Here is a 15,047-nt window from a genome sequence, read left to right on the forward strand (position 1 = left end):
CCAGGAGGCCAGGCATTCTAACTGCCACTGGACTCACCCTGTGGCCCCAGGAGGATCTCGGCCCCTCTCTGGGCCCCAGGGCAGCTGTGAAATGAGTGGGCTGACACACAGGCTCCCCAAGGGCCCGCCCTGCTCTGAGGCCTATGTGTTTCATGACCAGAACAGCCTCCTTTTCTGGAATAAGTTGACCAGCCTAAAAGAAAGCAGGCTGTGGGGCAAACGACTACCTAGGACAAGAGGAGCCAACGCGCCCGATCCACTTCGTGGGCGAGTCCAGCCACTGCCTCCTCCTGTGCAAAATGAAGGGGAGAAGGGGCACACACACCTACCACGTGTGCGCTCGTTACCACACGCTGGGCCCCGGGACAAGTGGTTTGAATTTCTTGCTGAATCCTTACAGACACTCCACGAAGTAGATACTCTCCTTATTCCCATTTGACAGCTGAGGCAACTGAGGCGTGGCGAGATGAAGTGATTTGTCCAAGATCATCCAGCCGATGGGTGCTGAGGGGCGGTGCCTGGATTTGAACCCTGGCACTCTGCTTGGTATTGCTCGCCAAGCCCTCACGCGCTTCAGAGGATTACACGAGAGGGAGCAGAGATCAGGGCACCTTCCGGAACTGCCCTGGGAACAGGGGTAACCGGATCCCAGCCTCTCACTCCGGTCCTTCCCCATCAGAGACACCAAGGGCCCTGGCGTGTGTGTGTCAGCAGCAGGAGTCAACATAGACAGATGCACGGATGGAAGGAGAGAGGGGACAGTGTGAGCCAGCAAGTCAGTGACCAAAAGGACAGATGGCGGGAGGGTGACTAAAACAGGCGGACAGAGATCGGGACTGGGTGATAAAAAAGCCACTGTGTATGTACGTAAACAGACACGGGCCCGTGTACACACAGACATGCTCACACGGGCTCCTCGGGGGTGCGAGCGTTGCTTGATCTAGGGGCAGCAGCCCGTCTCCGCTGTAGCCCTGGTCTGTCCCTCTCTCCCCCGGCCCAGCCTCTCCTCCTCCCAGCCTCCAGCCTAGCCCTCGCCCTCGTATCTCTCTCTGTCTTCCCATGAACTCCCTTCCTCATCCTCCCTCTGCCCCACTGAGTCGGACAAGTCCGTGCAATCTCCAAGTTCCCTCCCAGGCGCCGCTGAGCATAGCACTGGACAGGCAGGAAGAAGGTCCTGCCTCCAAAGGGCTGACATTCCCATAGAGGGAGACAGACGGTGAAAAACAAGAACAAGACAATCTCAGGTTGTGCTAAAGAGCAGAGGGGAGATAGACCCCAGGAGACGGGATAGGGAAGGAAGAGCCACAGGGGAGGCGTTCTACAGGCTGGTCGGGGAGGGACCTTCAGAGGTTTGACACGTGAGCTAGGTTCTGACGGAGTCAACTGTGCCACCGTCTGGGGAACAGAGAACTCAAGGCAAAGGGAAGAGTGTTCCAGGCAGAGGTGACAGCGTACAGAACAGACGTCTGGACCGACATTCTGGGCAGCGGGGACAAGGACGAAGGTCCTCAAAAGCAGGGGTCAACTTGCTGTGTTTGAACAGCAGAAGAACCCAGTGCAGCTGGCTGGTACCAACCCACCACCAGGGTTCTCTTGATCGCTGCCCCCTCTCGTGCAAACTGGGCCCCTCTTCCCCTGTTATTGTAGGTCCCCCTTTCTAAGCACCGACTCTGCTCTAAAGTACCTGAGTGCTACACAGAAGACTCCGCCCCTGCCCTCAGGGTGCAGGACTTCTCCCGGGACAGCTCCCACTACCCACCAGACCCCAGAGTCGAGCCTCCCTCTCCATAGACCTCACCGTCCTCCATTTCCCGGTCTCCCCATTTCTCTGTCTCCTGCCTGCCCACCCCACTGCCCCTCACGGGATCTCGCCCACAATGTCTCCTTGTGCCTTCTCTCTCCCACCTTCTCTCCCTCGCTTACTGCCCTGCCCCCGGCCCCGGCCCTTGAATCTTGGGACACCAATCCAGCTGGGTGGCTCCCCACTATAGCCTCCGCTCTGGCCCCGCCCCGCCCAGATCCCAACCCAACGTGTTCGGTGAACTGGAGACAGAAAACCCTGGTTCGACCCTGGCTCTGCCAACAACAGCTGTGTGACCTTGAGCAAGTCAGGTTACCTCTGTGAGCCTCAAGGTACTCCACAAATAAATTAGGTTCACACCCTGCCCACCTCAGAGGTTCAAGAGAAACAAAAAAGTCAGCTGTGGGATAAGAGCACTGCTGGGCACCAGGCCTTCTTCTGGGTACGTTTTGCATGGTAACCAATTTCAACCCTTAGGATAACCCTGCAAAGTGTTATCAAACCCTGAATTCACACATGAAGAGACTGAGGATCAGAGAGGTTAAGCAACTTACCCAAGGTCACACAGCAAGGAGCAAAGCTAGACAGCCTGACTCAGAAATCTGCATCCTCAATTACTATATAATAAACATCTCTGAGAAGTCCTTGGGAATTCTAAAGTACTGCTGGGAAGACAATCAGAGCCCTGTACTGACATCCTCTCCCACCATTACCCCCTCATCCCTCTCAGCCTCTTAGAGAGCCCTTTCCCAAGGCTTCCGCATCTTGCCCAGTCTCTCCTGCTTCCCAGCCTCCTGCTCTGAACTCGGGCAGGGAGACCCTGATTTCTTGCATCTGGCAGTGTCCCCCCCCCCCCCGCGAATCTCCAGTTTCCCAGAGCTGTGACTAACACCAGAGCCGTCAGTACTCACCCCACCCCCTCCACCCCTCCACCCCTCCACCCCTCCACTCCTCCACCCCACTTCCCACCTCTGCCATGCCAATAACCCCAGCAGACAGGATTCCTCCCCTCTGGGCAGGGTCCCTGACCCACTCAGACGCAGGCTCCCACGCCCTGTCTCCTCCTCCAGCCCTTGTCCTTTCCTCCCCCCTCTCTAGTCGCACCCCAATCCCACCCCAATCTGCTTGCCACTCATTTCTCTGGGTTCTGGAGTCATGGGCAGCCTCGGCGGCAGGGGATCTGGACTCCTCACTTGCTAGCTGTGTGACCTTGGGCGAGTTATTTAACCACTCTGGGCTCTAGTTTCCTCAACTATAAAACGAGTAAGTATCTTAGTCTACCTGCCTTTCCAGGAGGCGTGTAAGGGTCTAAAGGGTGACTGAGGACAACCTGCTTCGGATGAAAGCTGCACCTTGAGAGAAGGTAGGGTAATGCACCAACGGAGCCAGGCTGCCCGCCCACCTTTGGTTAGCTGTGTGACTTTGGTTAAGTTAATCCACCTCTCTGGGCCTCAGTTTCCTTATCTATAAAATGGGGTGACACTAGCTCCAGTCTCCTAGGGTTGCAGTGACAATCAAAACGAGCTACTATGTATTCTACTACTTAGAACAGTGTCTAGCACATGACTGTTGGCTATTTTTGTTATTGTCATTTTCCTGATACCTGTTCAGTACATTTAATAAAGAAATAAACCTTCAAAATTCCTTCCCTCCATCACCAGTTCCTCTTTCCTTCCCACTGGCCAACCCATCTGCCCCCAGAGACAACAATCACTTGCCTGCAAGCCCCTTCCTCCCATCTTTCAGCAAGCTAGTTCCCTACCCCCCAATCCAGGAAACTCTCCAAAGAAAGTTCTTTATCCCCACCTGCTCCCCCCACCCCATGATAAGACATCTGTTTCAAAGGCCAAAAAAGCAGCGACACATGTCAACTTGGCAAACAGGAAACTCAGATTCCAGTCTGCTTCTCCCTTCCACTTGCTTGGTGACCTTGGGCAAGTTCCCACCCATCTCTGAACCCCTGTTTCCTGGTCTGTCGAGTGAAGTAAACTGGCCGGGGCTGGTCCTTTACCACCACAGAGCGGAGCACATAGCAGGTGGCCAGCTCTGTCTCCTGGAGCCCAGGTCGGTTCTCCACCCCCCCCCCCCAGTGAAGAAGCCTGTCTCATCCAGGCCCCACTCCCCAGTCCCCCCAGATGGCAGCCTCCACTGCAGACACCAGTGCCGACCCCCCCCCCCCCCCGTCACCCAAATACAACTCACAGCCTCCCAGGACTCCCAGCGCCCAGCCTCTCGGGCCTGCAGACCAGGGGCCCACGTCGGCCTGCCCTGACAGTTCGGGATGCCCCAGGTCCCCCCGCGGAGCACAGCCCGTCTCCAGCAACCCCATTCCGTGGCCTTGTGCCTGGAACCTTCTCTCCTTCTCCTCTGCAACCCCACCTCCAACCTCTGGGGTCACCCCGTCTCAGGCCCTGGCACTCTGGCTGTTTCCTGAGGCAGTCCCTTCCGTCCTTACGTCTGAGGTGCCCCCTTCCCGTGGAGAGCAACACACGCCTGTGCACACACACATGCACACTTCACTCAGCACCAGGTGTTGGCATCTCAGTCCCAACCTGTGTCCTTTCCGGTAGCATCCCCCATTTCTGGGTTCGGCTAGACTCAGCCTGGCCCAATAACAACCCCATCATTCTAATTCTGCAAATCTGCCCGGAGCTGACAGCAGCTCCAGTTCCTTCCTGACATGCACTCTCTCCCATCCCCAGATTAGACCCCGAGGCCCTCCTGAAAATGTGGGGTGTCCAAGGCCCCTGAGACCTCTCCTGCCCCTTGTGTCTTACCAGCTTCCAACCCCTACCAGCCACTGTCCCCAAAATGCAGGTTCATTGGAGAAAGAACATCAGTCGCCTCCAGGTATTGTAGTGGCCCTGCCACCAACCTCCAGTCTCGTCATTGGCCCCCGCATCCCGGCACCTGCCCATCCACCCCCACGCGCTCCCCAAATATTGGGGTCCCTCCCCCCGATCTTCCCCACCCCCAAGCTCACACTCCGCAGCTCCTGAGTCCGATCCTTCATCCTGCAACGGCTCCTCCTCTTCGTCCGCCTGCCTCCGCTGCTGCTCCTACCTCCCGCCTCGGTGCCGGAGGCCGGGGTCTGGGGGCGCCGGGGGACACCAGGGCCGCCGGGGGAGGTGCCGCAGGCGGGGGCGGGGCCGGGGGCGCCGGGCGCCGGGCCGAGCAGGGGCAGGGGCCTGGACCCGGTTCGGCTCTGCCGGGGCTGCGGTGGCGATGCGGCTGCGGCACAGGCTTGGATGGAGGGATGCGGGAGCCGAGGCGCGGGGGAGGGGGGCGGAGGGAGGTAAGGAGGCAGGCAGGGAGGGGGGGCCGGGAGGGGGCGGGAGCAGGGGGCATGCGCAGCGCCCAGGTCTGGGGGCGCCTGGGGGTTGTAGTCCGAGGGAGGGGGACCCAGGGAGAGGAGGTCTGGAGAACCCTCGAGGGGGGGTGGGGAAGGGCAAAGCCACAGAAGCAGGGAGAGATGCAGAGAGGGACAGAGGAGCTGCGGCGGGGAGGCACTGAGATGCTGGGGCCCGGGGGGGGGGGGCGAACAACAGCAAGAGGGGGTCGGAGAATGAGGTGCTGTGAACCCCCAGACACCCAGAGATAGACGTTTTATGTTTTGTATCTGTGGTATCTGTGTGAGCCTGTGCACGACCACCTCTGTGTGTGTCTGTGTGTGTGTGTGTCCCTGCAGGAGGCTCTTTGGACACTAGAAATAGCCAGAGTGACCCTCTAGGTGGCTTTTGTGACGCGGGGACTCAGCCAAGCCTAGCTGAGGAGGACAAGGGGCATGGTTTCTGGATCAGCCTTCTCCACTCGAAGGGTGAGTGAGTCCTTGGGCAGCAGGGGGTCTCGGAGCTCTGCTTGTCGACCTCCCTGGACAGTTGCTCACTACTTAACCAGACCTCCCGGCCTATCTTTAGATGGCTCTGACTTTTAACATGGAAATTCATCCATGTCGGGAAGGGAATTCTGGTCCCGCTGACCGCCCAGGTACCCAGCGTCCCTCTCCTTGATGCCCACCTCTCTTCTTGCCTCCATGTCTTAGTATCACCCCAACTCTTCCACTCCTAAAATGGGGTTTTGGCCCCCAAAAGGCCAAGTGCCCAGTGACCTCTCTGATACCAAATCCATCCACCACTTCTCAGGCCTTATCCTTCTTGATCTTTCAGGAACATATGACCCTGATGGCATCTTCTTTACACTCTCCGCTCCCTGGTTCCCAGCCTGACTCCTGCCTCTACTACCCCCTCCCCCCAAAAAAAACCCTCTGGATTTTTGCTTGATTGGTGGTAGCATAGCAGATAGAGCATCAACCTGAGATGCTGCAGTCCCAGGTTTGAAATCCCAAGATCGCCAGCTTGAGCACGGGATCATCAACATGATCCCATGGTCGCTGGCTTGAGCAAGGAGTCACTGGTTCGGCTGGAGCCCGCCCCCCATCAAGGCACAGACGAGAAAGCAATCAATGAACAACTAAAGTGCCGCAAATATGAGATGATGCTTCTCATCTCTTTCCTTTCCTGTCTGTCTCTCTCTGACAAAACAAACAACAAAAATAAAACCCTCTGGATTTTGTTCCCCAGCCTCCTTACAGACCCCTCCCTTCTCCCACAGCCCCTCAACAGCAGGGCTGCCGGGGCCCCATCCCAGGTTCTCCGCTTTCTGTACCCTCTCTCCTCCCCGGGCTCAGTTGTGTCCGCATGTCTACTATATCCACCTCCGACCCGGCAAGTCCGATCCTGCTCCTCAAAGGCAGGCAGTACCTCTTGTGTACTGAGCCCTGCGCTCGCACCCAGGACACGGAGACAGACGTGATGTGATCAGAGCCGTAAGTAGATCCGTGACTCTAGTGAGGTGGCCTCGCCTGCCCCTGGAATGCTCTCTCCTGCGTTCTCCGTCAGAGGTGGCGCCTCCGTCCACCCTGACAGCCAAAGCAGACATCTTCCCTTCTCCATTCTGAGCATCCATTGTGTCCCAGGAACGGCTGAGGAACGCCCATCATCTTCCCAACTTCACAGCGGCTCATGCTCTGGTCCAGAGTGTGCAGATCCGGAAACGGGGCCTTAGAACAAGTAAAAAGCGGATCTCGGTTCACAAGGTTGTAAAGGGCAGGGCGGAGGCTCTCACTTGTTTTTTTTTTTCAATTTGACCCAAAATTTAAGTTAAAAAAAATGATACAAATAAACAAAGGTGGGAAGGGACACAGCAAAAAGCCCGCAGTCAGAAGGAGCCCCCTCTTCTCAGTTCAGCATTCACGGCTCGCGCGCTTGAGGAGGTACTGGTAAAAGTTCTTCTTCTGGGACCTGTGGTGGCGCAGTGGATAAAGCGTCGACCTGGAACGCTGAGGTCGCCGGTTCAAAACCCTGGGCTTGCCTGTGCAAGGCACATATGGCAGTTGATGCTTCCTGCTTCTCCCCCCTTCTCTCTCTCTCTCTTTCTCACTCTCTCTCTCTCTCTCCTCTCAAAAATAAATAAATAAATAAAAAGTTCGTCTTCTGGGACTAAATTCATACCAGTGTTCACCGCGGCCACGGGCAGACCTCCGACCTGGTGGAGGGACGGTATGGGGCACTCAGCTGAGACTCGCTTGCATTTTTTTTATTACAAAGCCCACTCCTGTAAAACCACATTGTTATAGCTCCTCCCTCAGTGGCCAGACCCAGAGCTGCCTCCGAGGTCCCGGCCCCCACCACCTTGGGCCAGTCTAGGCCCTCGTGTGCTGTCACCTGGACCATCACAACCGCCTCTTCTTTGGCCTTCCTGCCTGCAGTCCCTTTCCTTCAGTTCATCTTTCTCCCCAGCTGCTAGTGTGATTGTCCCCAAAACCAGTGCGATAACATCAGTGTCTTGTACCCAACAAGTCTGTGCCTGCCCGGCCCCCTGGTAACACTCAGCTGCTCCGGCGTTGAAATCACACATCATCCCCTCATCTGTCCATCTGTCCTACCGCATGCCGCGAACCGGAGGCCTTAACCACACCAAGGAATCCCGGTTCCCAGACACCTTAAAGTCTTTCATTGGGCCATTTCCTCTGCCTGGGACACTGTTTCACGCCTGCTCTGACGGTCTGCCCAGCGGTCCAGGCAGACAGTGTGGGCCGAGTCCGCTTCCCCTCTGGACCAGACTGCTTCTCTCCAGCAACCAACACAAGGTCAGGCACAAAGTAGGTGTTCCCTAAAAACCAGAGTAACTAGGCCCTGGCCGGTTGGATCAGCGGTAGAGCGTCGGCCTGGCGTGCGGGGGACCCGGGTTCGATTCCCGGCCAGGGCACATAGGAGAAGCGCCCATTTGCTTCTCCAACCCCCCTCCTTCCTCTCTGTCTCTCTCTTCCCCTCCCGCAGCCAAGGCTCCATTGGAGCAAAGATGGCCCAGGCGCTGGGGATGGCTCCTCGGCCTCTGCCCCAGGCGCTAGAGTGGCTCTGGTCGCAACAGAGCGACACCCCGGAGGGGCAGAGCATTGCCCCCTGGTGGGCAGAGCGTCGCTGGTCGGGCGCATGCGGGAGTCTATCTGACTGTCTCTCCCTGTTTCCAGCTTCAGGGGAAAAAAAAAAAAAAAAACCAGAGTAACTAAATGAGGGCGTGAATGCCATATTCCTTCGTCCCTTTACCCATAATCCATGAGGACAGCAGTTTTCATTTGTTTTCTTCATTGCTGGCTCTCTACCGGCACTATGATGCCTGGCACATAGTAAGTGCTCAATAAATACATGTTTGTGTGCAATTCAAGTCTGGCTGAGTTTCTAAAGATGGACGCAGGCCCTGGCCAGGTAGCTCAGTTGGTTAGAACATCATCACAATGTGCCAAGATTGCAGGTTCAGTCCCGGTTAGGGCTCCTACAAGAATCAACCAATGAATGCATAAGCAAGTGGAACAACGAATCAATGTTTTTCTCTCTCCTCTCTCTCTCTCCCTTTCTTTCTCTCTAAAATCAATTAAAAAGTTTAAAAATTTTTTAAAGATTTTATTTATTGATTTTAGAAAGAGGAGAGATAGGGGGAAGGAGCAGGAAACATCAACTCAGAGTAGTTGCTTCTAGTATGTGCCCTGACTTGGCATGTCTGGGGTTTCTAACTGGCGACCTCAGCCTTCCAGGCCAACACTTGATCTACTGCACCACCACAGGTCAGGCGGTAAAAAAATGTTTTAAAGATGAGAGTAACGGGCCCTGGCCGGTTAGCTCAGCGGTAGAGCGTCGGCCTGGCGTGCGGGGGACCCGGGTTCGATTCCCGGCCAGGGCACATAGGAGAAGCGCCCATTTGCTTCTCCACCCCCCACCCCCCTCCTTCCTCTCTGTCTCTCTCCTCCCCTCCCGCAGCCAAGGCTCCATTGGAGCAAAAATGGCCCAGGCGCTAGAGTGGCTCTGGTCGCGGCAGAGCGACGCCCCGGAGGGGCAGAGCATCGCCCCCTGGTGGGCAGAGCGTCGCCCCTGGTGGGCGTGCCGGGTGGATCCCGGTCGGGCGCATGCGGGAGTCTGTCTGACTGTCTCTCCCCGTTTCCAGCTTCAGAAAAAAAAAAGAAAAAAAAAAAGATGAGAGTAACGTATATGATTGTCTAACACTAAGCTGTACAGCTGAAACAAATACAAAATAAATAATAATTGAATGTAAACTGTAATTGAAAAAAGTTTTTTAAGTAAATAAATAAAGATGGGCCCTGGTCAGTTAGTTTGGTTGGTTGGAGCATCATCCCTAAACACCGAGGTTGTAGGTTCAATCCCTGGTCAGAGCCCAAACAGGAAGCAACCAATGAACACACAACTAAGTGGAACAAGTGAGTGCCTCTCTCTCTCTCTCTCTCTCTCTCTCTCTGTCTGTCTCTTTGAAATCGACTAATAAAAATTCTATAAGAAATAAATAGCCTGACCAGGCGGCAGTGCAGTGGATAGAGCGTTGGACTGGGACGCAGAAGACCCAGGTTCGAGACCCCGAAGTCGCCAGCTTGAGCGCGGGCTCATCTGGTTTGAGCAAAAGCTCACCAGCTTGGAACCAAGGTCGCTGGCTCGAGCAAGGGGTTACTGGTCTGCTGAAGGCCCACGGTCAAGGCTCATATGAGAAAGCAATCAATGAATAACTAAGGTGTCACAATGAAAAAACTGATGATTTATGCTTTTCATCTCTCTCCGTTCCTGTCTGTCTGTCCCTGTCTATCCCTCTCTCTGACTCTCGCTGTCTCTGTAAAATAAATAAATAAATAAATAAATAAATAAATAAATAAAGATGGACACAGACACACACGATGCAACAACAATGGTAATTCCTCCCATGGGTCAGTGATTTTGAACTCAGCACACCCACGCTCACTTAAAGTTCACCCAGTGACCCCCGTGAGGTGGGCTGCCTGAACTATTCGCCCACCTCCACACTTCCCCTGCCTGAGTGGTCTTTCTAAAGCACCAACATAACCAAGGGGGCCTCTGCTCAGAACCCCCGCTTCCCCGTGGTTCCGACTTCCTAACCTGGCTCCCCACTTTCGTGCCCACCGCCTCCCTCGTGCTCCCTGGTTCCAGTCCTGAGAGAGTCCCCGCGTTCTCCCCTCCGTGTGCTTCCTCATGTTGTTCCCAATCCTGGGACACCCTGGCCTCTTGTCTTCCTAAACCCAGCTCCTGCTCACCAGTCGGAGTTTAGCTGTTGGAACCTTTCTGCACTCCCCTGAAGCCAGAGGGAGAGCTTGCTCCAGGCCTCTTCCCTGGACATCGCGATTCAGGACTCTGGGTGGGAGCCCAGAAATCTCGGTTTTTCACAATTCCTTCTGACAAGTCTTATTTCCAGTCAAGTCTGGGAACCATGGCTTAGCAGGCAGGCAAGGCTAAGTCTAGGTTACACTGTGCAAGAAACAACCCCAAAATCTCAGTGACTCAACAGTGTGTGTTTGAGTTTGAGGCATGTTCAGGTTACTTCCCAGAGCACCTGTCCTTCAAAGAAGACAGTGCTTCAGGGGGGGAAATGTATACATAGCTTGTCAACACGCTGGATTTTGAGTGCCTCCTATTCAAAGACCCCATCTCATTAGTCTCTGCCTTTCCATGGTCCCTGGTACAGGACCTATCACACCTGCTGTGCTCAAGAACAAAAATATGAACACCTATCCACCCATTAACCAGTATTTACGGAGACTTTACTCTTTCTACCAAGCTTGTGCTCTGGTGCTAGAGACACAGTGGTGAACAAATAAGCATCAGCCTACCCCACGGAGCCAGTTACCTAATTTCTCTAAGCCCTGATTTCCAAATCTGTAAGACAGATTTGCTCCTGAGGCACAGTGTGAGAGGATTTACCAAGAAAACAAGCATGGAAGCCATGTGTCGCTTGAAAATCTCAATTCAAGCAATTCAAAACGAGCACTGTTACTCTGGTGTGCGCCCCTTTCCCTGCCTCCACCCCCACATCCAGCTGTTTTTTGTGCCCACACGCAAGAGAGAGAAAGAAAAGAAGGGAAGGGAGAGAGATGAGAAGCATCAACTAGTGGCTGTGGCACTTCAGTTGTTCATTGATTGCTTCTCATACGTGCCCTAACTGGGGCAGGCTGGGGGGCTCCAGCTGCCGCCCTGACCCCTTGCTGAAGCCAGCGCCCTTTGGGCTCAAGCCAGCGACTACAGGATCATTTTGATGATCTCACACTCAAGCTGGTGATCCCAAACTCAAGCCAGATGAGCCTGTGCTTGAGCAGGTGACCTCACCATAGGGTTTCGAACCTGGGACCTCAGCATCCCAGGTCAACGTTCTGGCCACTGTGCCACCACCGGTTAGGCCTCCCCCACATCCGGTTTTCAGGTCTTCTTCCTTAGGCCCCTGGCATTCAGTAGTACATTCCTCCCCTCACTATTTCCACTTCCCCTTTGAATCATCATCCACCTGTACATAATATTCATAATAATAGAGCCCTGGCCGGTTAGCGCAGTCGGTTAAGAGCATCGTCCTGAAAGGACAAGGTTGTAGGTTGGATTCCCCGGTCAGGGCACACATGGGAAGCTATGGAAGGCAGCTATGCTCACCACTATACCACCAACGCGGGAAGCTATGAATGCGCGGCTGAGTGGAACAACAAATGAACGCTTCTATTCCCCGCCCCCCCCCCTCCTCTAACTATATAAAAAGAAAACAAAATTAATCCCTGGCTGGATAGCTCAGCTGGCTGGAGCGTCATCCAGGAGCGTAGAGGTTGCCAGTTCTATTCCCCAGTCAGGGCACGTGCAGAAGCAGCTCAGTGTTCCTGTATCTCCTTGCCTTTCTCAAAAGAATGATAATAATAATAATGATAATAGTAATAATAATGATGTAGCTAATTCTTATATAGTATCTATCATGTGCCAAGCTGTTTTGTTTTATATCTATTAATTCATTTGATCTTCACAACGACCACCTGAGATTACTGCTATTATACTATTATCTCCATTTACATATAAGAAAATTCAAGCACAAAGAGTTTAAGTAGCATACTCAAGGCAGGAGCTGGGATCCAATCCAGGAAGAAATCCTGAACTATGGAAACATTCTCCTGGTCAACTGGTTATCTGCCTCCTGGGAGATTCATTCCTGTCCTCTCCACCAAAACCAGAGTCAATGTCAGGAGCAGAGACCGGATTGTGTCATTGACTTTGTATGTGTGTATATATATATTTATTGATTTTACAGATAAGAGAAAGAGAAGCAGGGGAAGGAGCAGGAAGCATCAACTCATAGTTGCTTCTCACATGTGCCTTGACCCAGCAAGCCCAGGGTTTTGAACTGGGGACCTCAGCATTCCAGGTCACTGCTTTATCCACTGCGCCACCACAGGTCAGGCTATAGATATATTTTGGGAGAACTGATGTCATTACAATATTAAATCTCCTATCCATTTACATGGTATAGCTATATCCAATAGTTTAGGACCTCTTTAAAGTCTTTCAATAAAAATTTAGGCCGTGGCTGGTTAGCTCAGTTGGCTACAGCATTGTGCCAAAATGATAAGGTCGCTGGTTGGATCCCTGATCGGGGTATATAGGGGAAGTGACCAATGAACTCACACCTAAGTGGAACAACAAATGAATGCATCTCCTCTCTTTCTCTCCCTCTCCCTCTCTCTCTCTCTCTCTCTCTCTCTCCCTCCCTTCCTTTGTCTCTCTAAAATCAAGCAATAAAAATAAAACAAATCAATCTCTCTCTCTCTTCCTCTGTCTAAAATCAATATATAAAGAATTAAAAAAAGAATTGCCTGACCTGTGGTGGCGCAGTAGATAAAGCATCAACCTGGAATGCTGAGGTCGCTGGTTTGAAACCCTGGGCTTGCCTGGTCAATCAAGGCACATATGGGAGTTGATGCTTCCTACTCCTTCCCCTTCTCTCTCTCTCTCTCTCTCTCTCCTCACTCCCTAAAAATGAATTAAAAATTAAAAAATAAATAAAAATTAAAAATTTTCTCTTATAAAGGATATTAACATATTTTTAAAGATTGTATTTAGGTACTATATATTTTTGTAAATGGTATTTTTACATTTTCTAAAAGTCCATTACTGTGATTTACAAAGTCAATTTAAGATATTTTTTCTATCCAGCAATTTTTTTTTTTTTTTTTTTTTTTTTTTTACAGAGACAGTGAGTGAGTCAGAGAGAGGGATAGACAGGGACAGACAGACAGGAACGGAGAGAGATGAGAAGCATCAATCATTAGTTTTTCATTGCGCGTTGCAACACCTTAGTTGTTCGTTGATTGCTTTCTCATATGTGCCTTGACCGCGGGCCTTCAGCAGACCGAGTAACCCCTCGCTTGAGCCAGCGACCTTGGGTCCAAGCTGGTGAGCTTTGCTCAAACCAGATGAGTCTGCACTCAAACTGGTGACCTCGGGGTCTCGAACCTGGGTCCTTCCGCATCCCAGTCCGACGCTCTATCCACTGCGCCACCTCCTGGTCAGGCTATCCAGCAATTTTGTCTCTACACACAGCCAGAGCCAGAGACTCAGAAGTGGTCTAGGACCCTCCCACTCCCTCTGCACCCCTTCCGGTCTGCAACTGAGCCTGATATACTCTGCCTCTTTAGTGGATATTCGCCCTCCAGGCCTCAGTATTGGCCTCATTATTTTTGGTTTCAGATGACTTCTAAGTGATCTGCCCATCAACCTTCATACAGCCATGGCTCCTGCCCACACACACCATACCCTTGAGCAAATAGGAAAAGATGTCCCTTCCTCATGACACTCTACCTCTGCCAGATCATTGTCATAAATACTCAAATATATGATGTCAACAGGGTAACTGGTGCCTCTCTTATGTCATGTCTTGTGTAGTGCACACGGGCACTGCCATCTGTGGTGGCCTTGTACATGGTCGCCAGAAGGATCATTTTTTAAAAAATATTTTTTAAAGACATTATTTATTCATTTTAGAGATGAGAGAGAGGAACAGAGAAAGAGAGAGAGAAGAGGGAAGAGCAGGAAGCATCAACTCCCATATGTGCCTTGACCGGGCAAGCCCAGGGTTTCGACCCAGCGACCTCAGCATTCCAGGTTAACGTTTATCCACTGCACCACCACGGGTCAGGCGGGATCATTATTTTTATAAGACTTTATTCACTTTAGAGGGGGCAGGGGAGCAAGAAGCATCAACTCCCAAATGTGCCTTCACCGGGCAAGCCCAGGGTTTCGACCCAGTGACCTCAGCATTCCAGGTCCATGCTTTAGCCACTACGTCACCACAGGTCAGGCAAGGGACCTTTATAAAATTTATGTTTAATGGCATTCTATAACGAGCTGAATGTCCATCACCCCCCTTCCCCAATTCATATGTTGAAGCCCTAATCCCCAAAGTAATGATATCAGGAGGTAGGGCTTTCGGGAGATAATTAGGTTTAGATGAGGACCCCAGGGTGGAGCCCCGGATGGGATTAGGGCTCTTGTAAGAAAAGTAAGAGACAGCAGGGCTTCTGCTTTCTGCCATGTGAAGGGGCAGCAAGAAGATGGCCATCTGAAAGCCCCCACCAAGAACTGAACTTGGGGTGGTGAACACGTGGTACAGCATACACATGGTAGGCTGTAGAATTGTGCACCTGAAACTTGTATAATTTTGTTAATCAGTGTCACCCCAATAAATTCAATTTAAAAAAATTGAGGCCCTGGCTGGTTGGCTCAGTGGTAGAGCGTCGGCCTGGCATACAAGAGTCCCAGGTTTTTTGTTTTTTTTTTGTTTTTTTTTTTAAAGATTTTATTTATTCATTATAGAGAGAGGGGAGAGAGAGAGAGAGAGAGAGAGAGAGAGAGAGGAGGGGGGGAGGAGC

General features: G+C 52.6%; 1 protein-coding gene across 3 annotated transcripts in view; it reads right to left on the reverse strand.

Annotated features, from left to right (window-relative positions):
* The window catches only part of STX1B (syntaxin 1B), a 254,524-nt gene extending 249,462 nt beyond the window's left edge, over positions 1–5,062 (reverse strand). For 2 of the 3 annotated variants that reach the window (XR_010751201.1, XM_066383312.1), the window contains exon 1: positions 4,785–5,062. Coding sequence is in view for 1 of the 3 variants with exons in the window: in XM_066383312.1 (XP_066239409.1) it covers positions 4,785–4,814 (30 nt within the window). In the remaining 2 variants the exon portion in view is untranslated. Of the gene's footprint in view, positions 1–4,578; positions 4,598–4,784 lie in introns of those variants that run through there. The other variant, XM_066383313.1, reaches the window with a different exon arrangement.
* Between the last annotated feature and the right edge of the window lie 9,985 nt (positions 5,063–15,047).

This window comes from Saccopteryx leptura, chromosome 4, assembly GCF_036850995.1.
Source record: "Saccopteryx leptura isolate mSacLep1 chromosome 4, mSacLep1_pri_phased_curated, whole genome shotgun sequence".
Lineage (NCBI taxonomy): Eukaryota > Metazoa > Chordata > Mammalia > Chiroptera > Emballonuridae > Saccopteryx > Saccopteryx leptura.